Source organism: Sciurus carolinensis, chromosome 11 (assembly GCF_902686445.1).
Source record: "Sciurus carolinensis chromosome 11, mSciCar1.2, whole genome shotgun sequence".
Classification (NCBI taxonomy): Eukaryota; Metazoa; Chordata; class Mammalia; order Rodentia; family Sciuridae; genus Sciurus; species Sciurus carolinensis.
In genome coordinates, this window is record NC_062223.1 from 17702050 (window position 1) to 17715278 (window position 13229).

At 40.8% G+C, this 13229-nt stretch overlaps 1 protein-coding gene across 12 annotated transcripts in view; it reads right to left on the reverse strand.

The window, feature by feature from the left end:
• The window catches only part of Ctnnd1 (catenin delta 1), a 50676-nt gene that overhangs the window by 13759 nt on the left and 23688 nt on the right, over positions 1 to 13229 (reverse strand). For 9 of the 12 annotated variants that reach the window (XM_047516503.1, XM_047516504.1, XM_047516508.1 and 6 more), the window contains 6 exons: positions 9942 to 10232; positions 7879 to 7950; positions 6780 to 6932; positions 5831 to 6366; positions 1858 to 2321; positions 262 to 445 (listed from right to left, as the gene is read on the reverse strand). In XM_047516503.1, coding sequence (XP_047372459.1) covers positions 262 to 445; positions 1858 to 2321; positions 5831 to 6366; positions 6780 to 6932; positions 7879 to 7950; positions 9942 to 10136 — 1604 coding nt within the window. In that variant the 5' untranslated portion in view covers positions 10137 to 10232. Of the gene's footprint in view, positions 1 to 261; positions 446 to 1857; positions 2322 to 5830; positions 6367 to 6779; positions 6933 to 7878; positions 7951 to 9913; positions 10233 to 11896; positions 12015 to 13229 lie in introns of those variants that run through there. The other 3 variants (XM_047516500.1, XM_047516511.1, XM_047516510.1) reach the window with 3 other exon arrangements.

A 13229-nucleotide genomic window follows, 5' to 3' on the forward strand; every position in this document is an offset into this window, starting at 1 on the left:
AAAAGAGAGTTGGGAGGGGTGGAGGGGAAGGAAAAAAATAACAGAATGAATCAAACATCATTACCCTATGTAAATGTATGAATATGCAAATGGTATGCTGTTACTCCATGTACAAACAAACAACATGTATCCCATTTCTTTACAATAAAAATAAATTTAAAAAATAAATAAATAAAATAAAATAAAATAGACTGGGAATGTAGCTAAATGGTAGAGCACTCAGGGTTCAAACACTAGTACCAAAAAAAAAATTTTTTTTACCTAAGGCAGCCAGCTGTGTTGGTGAGCACTGATTCCCACTCAATATGGCGTGGCTTACAATCTTCATTAGGTTCCCTCTCCCAACCGGAATGAGGAATGATCACTTCATCTGTCAAGGCATGCAGTGCATGGTCCACAATCTCCATTTTGATTGAGTCGTGGGATGAGAGATTCCACAGGGTTCCTGGAAGAGATAATTCATCAGACAGCTCTCCAACACCCAAGACAGTATATTTGAAGAACGTCAAAGAGAATCCCTTATTCTGTGACTTCTCAGACTTCCCCAATGACCAAATAACTTGTTTTTTTTTTTTGTTTTGTTTTTGTTTTTTTGTGGTACTGGGGATCGAACTCAGGGCCTTGTACTTGCGAGGCAAGCACTCTACCAGCTGAGCTATCTCTCCAGCCCAATAACTTGTATTGATATTCAAACTTTTGTGTATAATCCATGGTAAGGAATAATTTTATAATGTACAAACATACAGGTCATGAAATAAAATTTCATAAAAATAATAATTCCTATAACTAATGCTCACCAATCCATCTATACTGATTTCTCTGCCTCAGTTCTACTTTCATTTGGGGTCACATAATTCTTTGTTGTAGAAAGCTGTCCTATTCATTGCTGGATGTTTACCACTCCTGGCCTTTACTTACTGGATGCCAATACTCTCTACCCCCACCTAAGTTACAAGCAAAAATGTCTCCAACACTGCAAATGTCCTCAGGGTGGAGGAGGGAGGGATTTCCTTCAATTGAGAACCACTGGCCTGTACGATTTTTCTTTTTTCTTTTTTTTTTTTTTTTTTCTTGATATGAAGGATTGAACCCAGGGGGCTCAACCACTAAGCAACATCACCAGCCCTTTTATCTTTTATTTTGAGACAAGGTCTCAGTAGTTGCTTAGGGCCTCACTAAGTTGCTGAGGCTAGTCTTGAACTTGCAATCCTTCTGCCTCAGCCTCCTGAGTCACTGGGGTATTACAGACTTGTATCACCACACTCAGCATCATTTCTTTCTTTTGCTTGGAATGGTGATTGTGACCAGCAAAACTGTGTTCAAATCACACCATCAGATCACAACGTAAAATCTGAAAAACCACTGTTTTAAATAAAAGCAAGGATCACAAGCTCAAATGTCTAGATGGGCCTGGCATGTGAGTCAAGACACAACTGGGGGTAAATGGCAACTGACATTCAGCTTCCATGTTTGGGAGACAACTTCCTTTATGACTGTAGTTGATTAGAGTTAATAGTATGTGTCAGGAGATGACTGTGAACTGAAGAACAAATGCCCCCAATCAGCTCAGACCAAATACTGCCAGTGAGGAACAGATCCATCATTACCAGTTCTTCCACATATTTAACAGAAGCAAGAATCTAGAATTCTAAGTGATATCTACTGAATTTTAAACATTAGCAACCAATTCTTTAAAATTTCAAAAATCTTACATGGTACAAACAAATCTATTTGACCCAAAGGTTAACATTCACAATCTATAATCAAAAGTTAAAGAACTAGAAACCCCTCTAGTTTTCAACTTCTCTAGGGGTAAGAGTCACCCACATCTAGCATTTGCTGGGGCCTAGAACATACCAGTAATGACTTCAGTAAGATCCATATCACGAGCCTTTCGGAGCAATCGCACAAGGGCAGGAACACCATCACAATTTTTTATGGCAATCTTGTTATCTTGGTCCCGTCCAAAGGAGATATTCTTGAGAGCTCCACATGCTCCAAGGTGCACTTCCTTTTTGGGGTGGTCTAATAAGCCCACCAGCACGGGGATGCCCTTGAGCTTCCGCACATCAGTCTTCACCTTGTCATTGCGATAGCATAAGTGTTGCAAGTAAGCAGCTGCATTGGACTTGACAGCATCCAAGCGGAATCCCAGCATGGCGATCACCTCTGGCAGCTCAGGCTGTCTCCAATTGGGAGGAGGAGGGCCTCCCTTTCGAAGGCTATCCAAGCTTGCTAAACTTCCCCGCTCATGCTGGGCCAAAGGAGCCCAATAGTACTGATCTGTTGGCACCTCCTCACCAATCATGTCTTCATAACTCCTGCAGATTTTTTGAAAAATCAAGAAAAGAGGAATACATCAATTAGTTAAGTCTAGCTTACTGGACATTCCTATAACCCCTCATCATCAAGGCAGGATTAACCCCAGCACTGATACACAGATCACATATCTCCTTTGCATTAATAATATGCTGATCAATTTTAACAATTTTGAAGGCACTTTCAATTAAATTAGACCTTCCCTTTTTTCATCAAGTTTGCTGGCTCAGAAAGTAATAATCAGAGAAGTTAATCACAAAAAAAGAACCAGATTCTACTAACTTACCATGTATTTGAATGATACCTGAAAGTTATTAATTTCTTCAGATAGAGATTAAAATAAATCCTTAGCAGAGCTAACCGAACTAAATGACTCAATGTCACAAACAAAGCCTGAGAACAGTTCTAACAAGCCCTTAGCTAAACAGGAAATGAGGCATTTACACACAGGAAACAGCTGACAGAATAAGACCCTTAAACATACTTCATATTTAAGGTTCTCCTTACCCTATTTTGGAAATTATAAAAGAGGGAGGGGCTGATAGAAAACAAAAAAGAAAAGAACTTCTTGCTATATCATAGAATGAATACCTACCTGTCTTTGGTACTGAGGAGGTGTATGTCTAAAACACAAATTTTCACAGTTCATATCAAGATCAGACCTGCTACTTGACGAACATGTTTTTTTGTTTTGTTCTGTTTCATTACCAGGGGTTGAACCTTGTGCACTTTATCACTGAGCTATATCCCCTGTCCTTTTTTTTTTTTTTTTTTTTTTTGAGACAGGGTCTTGCTAAGTTGCTGAGGTTGACCTTGAACTTTGCCATCCTTCTGCCTCAGCCTCCCAAGTCACTGGGATAACAGGCCTGTGCTATCATGTCCAACTCTCAACAAATACGTTTAAAATGAGTTCCATTCTCCAATTTCTAAATACCTCCAATTTGGTCAAAATCTACTGACCAACACTGCATTTGGGATGCCCAGCCACAGGGAACAGAGACAAATCAATTACAGAAAAGAGAAGTCAGCGGGAGATAATTCTTCCTATTTCAGTACTACCAGCAACCACTAGAGGGTGAGTCTGCCACACTATTATTTATTCATAACCACCAGGAAGAGACCCATTATCTCTGAGCTCATCTCATTCTGCAACTCCCACAGAAGAGGAGAACCTATTGTGTGTGAACTCTCCAAATAAGACCTTTGTTTGCTCCACAAAACCACTCCCACTGCCACCAAACACTCAAGGTTAGCTTGAGCTGAAGACCTAACTCAGGTATCAACATCAACCACTCAACAGTGATTCAGAGGCACAAAGTATTTAGTAAAAGAATTACCAGGGCTATTTCAAAATATCATTGAAACAAAATACAGGTCATATAGTTAAGTTTTAAGAGAAGGCTACTAAATAGTGAAGAAAGATTTCTTTCTAGTCCGGGGTAAGGGTGGGGGGAATAGGGTATGTTTACATATATAGGAAAAAGAACTCAAAGGCTATGCACCAAAATGTTAACAGTGGTTCTTTATGAATGGATGGTGTGCTATTCTGGGGTTTTCAGGCTCTGTGTTAAGCACCTTTCAATTTTCTTGTTATTTTAAGACACCCAATTATAAAAACAATTACCATATCCAAATTTCAGTCACTCAAAGAAATCTTATATTTCCTTCTTTTATAGGCAGAGGATCAAGATTCTCTTTCACTTTACAGATAAAGCTGTGTCCAGAAAGATCAAATGACTTGCTTGAAGTTACACTGCTAGTGGCAGAGACACAACTAGAACCAAGGTTTTTCAAGTTCAGTGCTTTTTACACTAATCACTGCCTCACTGTTCAAGTTTGACCTTGTATTACTCTCCTAAGCCCGGAACAGGAAGCAGCAAATGATCTTGCTAGTCAAGCAAGTTTCCAAGTCCAATGCCACCCTGGAACAAACCCAAGAACCAGGCCCCAAACCTTCTCTATGTCAACTGCCACAAAGACAGCACAAAATGGCCTAGCCACCCACACCCACCTGGGTCCAATCACTCTTTACTAATGAGGAAGTCAGAAAAGCAGACTTTCATTACAGCCAACACCCTGGGTAGACTGCTGTTATCTACCGCTGCTCTAGGTTACACCAGTTAAGGTCTGGTGCCCCTTCAGGAAAAAAAGGTGAGTCACATGGGAGTTGGATTAGCTAACGAAGACACCTGAAAGGTAAGTGATTCAGGCTTAGATAATGGGGCCTCTACCCTGTCTCCAGTCCAGTTCAGTTCACTATTAACCAATGCTACCTATACATGAAGAAAGTAAGCACCAAGGCATTTGGCTTTAGAAGGTCATGACCCATCACAGAAATTCAGTAACAGCTGCCAGGGCATCCTCACCATCAAGAAAACCATTTTCCTTCTTATCTCCTTGTCTGAAAAACACAAACCCTAATTTATTCTAAAGCAGGATTTGCAGCCAAGGAGTCAAACCTGTTTTTATTCTGCCCTAGAACTAAATACTTTTTATATTTTTAGAGGGTTGTTTTTAAAAACAAAGACCATCTAACAAAGATAACATAGAACACACAAAGCCTAAATTTGGTCCTCTGCAAAGGTCTGCCAATCCCACTCTAAAGCATTCTCAAGGCAACAAGGGATCAATTATTTCACTTCACATCACCAAGAATCCCCATGGACAAGTAAAGTCAGAGTAGGCAGATGCTTAGTGACCTTTCAGAGTGTTATTAATGTATCTCTCCCTCAAGAATGTCACCTTCATTTCCTTTATAACCAAATTTAAGACCCTAAGCACAAAGTGTCAGGCTTTTGAGAGGTCAAAGTTTATTTTTAACATTGGAATCAGAACCACCATGGGAAGGGTTCTTAAATACATCCTTCATTATCTCTTCTGGTTCTGAAAGCCTAAAATTCAACTCTCTTCTTAACACCAAACCAAGGCAGGTGCAGTGGTACACAGTTGTCACCTCAGGCTATTTGGGAGGCTAAAGCAGGAGGATGATAAGTTTGAGGCCAGACAGGGCAACTTGAAAAAGACACCCTGTCTCAAAAATAAATAAATAGGTCTGGGAATGAAGCTAAGTGGATCTCACTTGCATAACATAAGCCAGGTCCTGGGCTCAATCCCCAGTACTGGAAAAAAAAAAAAAAGGAGAAACTCCCAGGAACAAGTGAGTTGAGTATTCCATGACATCAGGCTCCTTTGTGATTCCACAACACCAAAGGGAGGTCAGACTTTAACCAGAAACCACAGAAATTATGGCCAAAGAAGCAGATTTCATTATTTAGGACATATATCAATAATTATCACAAGTCATTTCCTATAATTAAAACATATGACTTTTATGATAAAACAGCAAGTTGATACTAAGTCAGATAGGGGGAAAACAGGGTAGCCTTCTAAGAGAAAAAGAAAAAAAAGGCAGAAGGGATGGAGTCACAAGTGTCTTTGATCCTAAAAGTAGAAAGAAAAGTCAGTTCTTTCCCCTGTCTTGGAAAGACCGTTTCCTTCTACTTTTGCCTACCTGAGGCGGCGGCGAGGGTCAGAGGGTGTCCCAGTCCGACGGGCAGTGCCATAATCAGACATCATACCATAATCCAGGTCATCATAGCCCATACTTCGCTGGTCATCTTCTAGCCCATAAGGCTCTGGGTGAAAGCGGTGCAGATCCACGCTGCTCCCTCCTACCCGAACCTGGGGCTGCGGCCCATAGACATCCTGTCTACTAGGTGCCCTGTAGCCTTCCATGCTGGGCCTATATCGTTCCTCAATGCGGGTCACCCGGGATAGACTGCCATAGTTGTCACTGCCACCTGGATAACCATCTTCATAGTGGCGGCTATATCCATCAGGAGGGTAGTGGAAGTTCCTAGGAAGGGTAGCGGTGCCTGCTTGGCCCACATAAGGACCAGGTCCCCCATTGCCATTCTTGCGGAAATCACGACCCAAAGTCTGGATATAGTTGTTTGAAACTGATGAGGCATCCACAGGCAGCCCATCAGGTCCCATAGGGACTGGCTGTACTGTCCGTGTTGTCACTGTCTTCACTACTTTCTTGACCTTCAATTATGGAAAGAGGGGGGAAAAAAAACACTACTGAAGGAAGTGAGTGAGACAAGCTTACTTCCAGACCACTCCAAGAAAAAAGGCAAACCCAAATCTCTAGGTCACTTTACTAGAAATGCCTTACCATCTACCTTCCATCCCATCCTATAGATATCCAAGCAAGAAAACTGCCCTGGCAATTACTACCTTTAGGTGAAGCTCCCACAGACCTTGATACACCCTCTCTCTTCCCAATCCATCAGATTTTCCCATATCACTTTTCCGTGTGAAGAGATCACTTTCTTTATGTCATCAGTACAGATTAGTGATCCTTCCTTCACCCTAATTAAGTGCTTAATCTCTCCCCTAATACAGACTACAGAAAGACCTCTTCTATCATCTGAGACCTTATGCAAATCTCAGCTTACTGTGGTCTCTGTACGCCTGGTAGTCCCATCATCTGAGGTCTCCACAGAGACAACAGACATAGCTCCTTCAGGGTCCTCCTCTGTGTAAGTCTCCACAATCTGCCCTGGCTCTTGCATCCTGGGGATGGTGCTATATAGGAGATGACTGTGGTCCTATATGGAAGAGAGGAAAAGAAAGAAAATACTATTAATCCATGTGTTATTAACAATACAACCTAGTAAGAAGTTGAAGGGTTCCTGGAGACAAGGACTATTCATGCATCTTTAGAGATGTCAAGATTTTTAGAGGGAGGTGACTGTTACCTTTCAAACTTGTACAAAAGAAGTAAATATAATTTTCCCATTCTAGTCATTTAACTAATATAAACCAAGTTAAACATGTTGATAGCCAGCCATACTGGCACCAAGTGACAGAGGCAGAAGTTCTGGTTATCTATGGTCATCTAAATGAATATGAACTGTTAATGGGCTATATATATACATCTGAGTGACCCTTCAAAACAGGCTAAACTGATAAATAAAGGGTTTTTCTTTTTTTTTTTTTTTTTTTGGGGGGGGGGTACCAGGGATTAAACCCAGAGGTGCTTAACCACTGAGCCACATTCCCCTTTTTAAAAAAATTTATTTAGAGGCAGGATCTCACTGAGTTCTTAGGTCCTCGACGCATGCATCACCATGCCCCCCTCAATAAAAAAAAGAACTTTTAAGATAAACCAGAAAATTCCTCTAAGACCAATCTTTTGCTGGCTTTATAGGACTCTTCAGATATTGCTGAGGGCTTACTAAGAACAGTCAGATTCTAGGTAGGATTTTTTGCAAAGTAGAATCATACCTTCCCTAAAATAGGAATGTAGTACTGGGGTCACATGAGAGGGAAGGGAGGCAATGATAAAGATCAATAGTCTATTAATATTCATTTCAAAACAAAGCTACATATATACTTTGTAGCTCCACCTTTTTACTTTCCTAAATGAAAGAAACTAATTCATGGGTATTTACAATGTGCCAGACACTTTATGAGTTACCAATATGCTCTTACAGGCTGAGGAAGTAAAACGATATGAATGAAACAACCCAAACCTTGAGCTAAAAGAATTACCTGGGGTCCGTTGAGTTTCAAATCTGAAAATTTCTGTCTCTCAAGGTCAGCATCGCCCACAAACCGGCCGTTCTGAAAGATAGCCCATGAGAGGACAATTCATTTTGTGGCCTTCCTTTACTTTATCAAACACAAATGTCTTTTTTTCCAAACAGGAAAAGGGCTTTCAAGAAGATATTTGTGGCCTGAAGTCCTTGTGTCAATGCTCATAAAATAACCACATTACTCCTTAGTCTTAGTTAGCACTTTCCTCAAAATTGGAATCAGGCCTGGAACTCTGGCAGATTGGGTCTCTGGAACATAAAAATGTAAGCTCTGTGCGGGCAGAGGGGTTTCTTGGGTCAGTTTTATTTAAGGTAGCATCCCCAGTGCCTTACACAGTGCCTGATACATAACAGGCATTCAAAAACTATTTGCTAAATAAAGATTCAGAAAAGTTCCCCTTTTTGAAAATCACTGAGAATATATAAGGAAAATTGAAATTGAAAAGACTAACTTAGGGGATTTCCAAACGTCTTCTTTATTGTTCCATGATTCCTTATGCTCTGCTACCATTGGAAACTCCCATTCCATACAGCTTTTTAAAGAATGATACGTCTCCCTTTCCAAGTACGAAGAAAATATGTACCCCAATCCCACTCAAGAAGACCAAATTCTCAGCATCTTTATCAATTATTACAACCACAGAACACATTCCAAAATGTCACTCTTAAATTGTTCTGTCTTAAATAGCAGGAAATAATCTAGTGACATTATACCTCATAGAAATACATATTTCCCTGCTCCTCTTTCAATAGAACACAGTGAGATCCAGCCACCTTGGGAAACTCTTCCCCACCCCACTCCCCTTTACATGAAGAGTATTATGCTGCAGGAGAGGAAGTTAAATATTACTTTCAGGAAGAAGGAAAGGTGTGGTTTCATTACTGAGGAGAAGTTAAAAATAAGAGAGCAAGAGAAAGAAACCACATACTAAATCCTGGAATTCCCCACCACCTCCAAGCCTGAGTAGTCTTTCTTTTCAATATATTCATCTCATCCCTAACACTCTACTCTAGCTCCTAGAAAAACACTAGAACATTGCAAATACAGAGCCTCCTTCAAATTCCTGATTATCCCTAAATTCTGTCCTCTTGCCCAATCTGCAAGGTTCCTCAATAAGAGGGACCTTCTCTATCTTAAAATTAAATAATCAATAAAAAGGACTATAGGGGCATGAGCACTATTCTGGTTCCCATCCAGAGAGCTCCTAAAATGCAGTCAAGCAATGCCACATTCACAAATACACATATACACACACACACACACACACAAAACCTCAGACAGATTACATCACAGCAAAGTCAGACTAGATAAACCATAGGAAACACAAGATACTTCTCATTTCTAACACCAGTTCTCCAAAGTCACATCAGAGAGTCAGCCAACCAGAGACCACTGGCTCCTGTGGTTATTTGGGTTAAACAGCAGAATGAAGCTCCCTCTCCAATTCTAACCAACAGAATTAACAATGACCCCTTCCTCCAAGACAAGATTTACACAGTCAAAAAAAAAAAAAAAAAAGAGTACAAAAAGGCAATATGGAATAGGAATATACAAATTAGAGATACAATCACACCTTCTGAGAACAGACTTCCCTGAGGAGGACTGAAAAACTGGGAGCATAAGATGCCCAACCTCCCCAACCAATAAGTGCCCATTTACTTTCCTAAATTTTTGATACCAAGAAAAAAAAAAAAAAAAAAAAAAAAAAAAACAGAGAAAACAGAAGTAACTTGACTATATCTCCAAACTACACTGAGATTGCTTCCCAACCCAGAAAACCCACTCCAACAAAAAAGGAAGTCAGATGATGCTTCTATAAGTAAGTCCACCCAACAACTCAGTACAGTCAGTACTTCTTACTTCTTAATCAGTATTTATCATCTCTGGAAAAGTTCACCATGAAGCATGGGCACTGGATAGCCCACCACCGAGGGGAGAGTAGCTTCCCAATAAGGATTATATGCTCTCTGTGACCATGCCAAAGTCCTACCTGCAGTTCTGATGAAGAGAGGGGTTACCTGATGCCGGCGTGTGAGGGTGCCGTTGGCCATGAGTGGATTGGCATCCTGTGGTGAGACCCGGACGCGTTCCAGTTGCGCCGAGACGTGGCGCCGTTCCTCCTCCAGCGCCCGGGTCAGCTTCTCAAACTGGGCCTCTTGTTCCTTCACAGAGGCCAAGATGCTGGCGGTCGACTCCACCTCTGAGTCGTCCATCAAGGTAAGGGGCGGAGCCGCCGCAGGGCAGGGTAAAAAAGGAAGGTGGATCACAGAGGGAGGAGGAAGGAGGGAGAAGGTCCCCCTCACTTCACACTATCGGGGAAAGGATAAGGGAGGAGAGAAAAGATCACAGGTCAGAGAAGACAGATGAATTATTAATCCCAGAGCCAAAGATGCCCTCTCATGGTTTTACTGCAGTGCAGAAAGCAAGCCACCACCAAGCCTAGGGGCCCATCACCAGTGTCTACTCAAGCAGGGTCCTTTGTCCACTACCCTCCTCAACAGCCCACCAGAAGTACCTACTGAAAGAAAAGTTGTGACTAGATCCAAGTCTCTACACGGTCGGTAGGAGAAGGAGAAAGTGGCTAAATGTGGTGATCATGGCATGAGATTAAAATTAGATTATTTTTCCCTGGAAGAATTTGCTAGTATCAATTTAATGAAAGTTTTAACTGCATGGTACAAACACTCGCTGTCCTGCAGGGCCAAGTCACTTCTATATCAGGGCAGTATAGATTTTACTTAATCTCTCCCAAATCTGATACTGATAGTGCTGTAGTAGGGGCAAAAAATACTAAATGAATATGCTAAAGTAAAATGGCAACTAAGAAAAGGAAATTGAATTAAAAAAAAAAAAAGAGTAGAAAGACAAAATTTAAGTCCTCCACATTTAATACATTTATGAAGGGGGTCTTTCTAGCTTCCAAATTATACAATATTGAGGGTGAGCCAAGCGAAGCCCCAAACTATTTTGTAAAGCAGTAGATTAAATTAACTGGGTCAAGATCATAACTGAGGCTAGGTACAGTGGCCTACACCAGTAATCCCAGCGGTTCAGGAGGCTGAGGCAGGAGGATTGCGAGTTGAAAGCAATGGCAAGGGACTAAGCAACTCAGTGAGAACCTTTTTCTATATAAAATAGAAAAAAGGGCTAGGGATGTGGCTCAGTGTCCAAGTGCCCCTGAGTTCAATCCCCAGTACCCCCGCCCAAAAAAAAAAAAAGAGAGAGAGAGAGAGAGAGAGAGAGAGAGAGAGAGAGAGAGAGAGAGAGAGCAAAATGTGCCTTAATTGAGATAAGACAGTAATAGAAGCACAAAACATTCTATGGGTTAAAATAAAAAAAGGCACTATTTCCTAGGACTTTCATCCCTTTGGGGAATACGAAAAGAGCAGGAGGCTCAAACTCTGAAAGTATACCTTGAAGTAGTTCATATCCTAACCCCCAGATGTCAATGGCTAGAACTTCCTACAGCTTTATAATCTTACAGAGAGCTCTAAACAGACTATCTTTTTACCCCTTTACTTGTTCCAACTCAGGGCAAATACCCAAGTATCTAGATGGTTTAACTGTGCTATTTATACAATAAATGACAGTATATAAATGAAGAGCTCCTTATATGCTTATTACAAGTTCGCCAATAAATCAAGAGGCATTATAATCATACTGTTGAACTTAGTTGATTTTTTTAGAAGCTATGGGTAACCTTATAGTCAGTCCAAAAAGCAGATTGTGGGTAAATCTCCCCTACGCCCCACCTTCTCACCAACCCTAAGGAAAAAAGTCTCTTAAAAATATTTATTTGGACTGGGGTTGTGGCTCAGTGGTGGAGCTTGCCTAGCACATGTAAGGCACTGGGTTTGATTCTCAGCACCACATATAAATAAATGAATAAAATAAAGGTCCATCAACAACTAAATATATATATATAAATTTTTAAAATTTATTTATTCTAAATAAATGTGAGTTCCATACACACCTGTTAAGAGAAGGGTCGTAACTGATTGTTTTAACACAGAGAACAGCCCAGTCTAGATTCAAAAAAATCATGGAAGCATCCCAGCCACCACAGCAAGGAGGAAGCAGGAAGGAGAGAGCTGCGGAAATATTTGAAGGAAAAATGGAAATGAGAGGAAAATAAAATATGTCCAGTGCATAAATATCAGGATCAAGGGGAGGTTTTGGAAATGAAAGGGATTAATTTAAAATATGATTTGGATTGGGAGGTTGAGGTAAGAAGATCCCAAATTCAAGGCCAGCCTCAGCAATTTAGTAAGGCCCTAAGCAAGTCAGCAAGACTCTGACTCAAAAAATAAAAAGGAAAGGCTGGGGACATTGCTCAGTGGTTAAGCATCCCTGGGTTCAATTACTGATACCAAATATACATGTGTATGTATATGTGTGTATATGTGTGTGTGTGTGTGTGTGTGTGTATACACACACACACACACACACACATATATTTTATATATATAGATATCGATATAGATATAGATATATAGAATTGGAATTGCTTAATGCAACAAATGCCCTTTAGATTTTGCTGTGTTCAGACACCTGGGCTGGGCTTTATTTCATTAAAATACGGATTCTATCTACTTGCACCTCTATATAGAACCAAGAACTGTTTATAATGTGATAAAAACCCACTTTTCCCTCGTTCCCAGCAATCCGATGGGGGGAAAATTCCTGTTGGAATGCCCTTCCCCCTCGTTCCAACCCCTAAGGCAGAAACCTCAAAGCCCAGTTCCAGCATGCCCACAAAGACATTGAGAAACCAGTGCAATAGTAGCAGTGGGGAAGACAAGTGGGGACTAGCCTAGACTGAGTCTTTTGCTTAGGTTCTCTTTCCCACGCTCCCCATAGCCCCACCAAACACAAAAGTTTGGACCCATTTGCCTTAGAGTGTGTTGAACATTCAGCAAGCAAGACTACCCAGAGGAAACTGATAAACAGGTGCCCAATAAACTCTTGAATTAACTCATTCCCTAAATCAGAGAACACACTGCCCCTTCTACCCAGCTATGAACTCCCACAATCACTTATCAACTCCCGTTCTTCCTTTGAGTCCAAAGCCCAGTGCCACTTTCTCACATTCCCACTCTACATTTTAATAGGCCACGCAAAGGTCTTTCTTTAATAAGTACCCTTATCTTTAAAAACTGTTCCCTTTCCATCTCTATTTCTTCATTTTAAACACTTGCCCTTATCCGCTACGTACAATGACCTATGAACCTTCCACACTAAGAAGACTCCACTTAAGAGATTCTTCCAGTTACTGAGTTTGAACAGGGCCCGCAGTGCAGTTACCA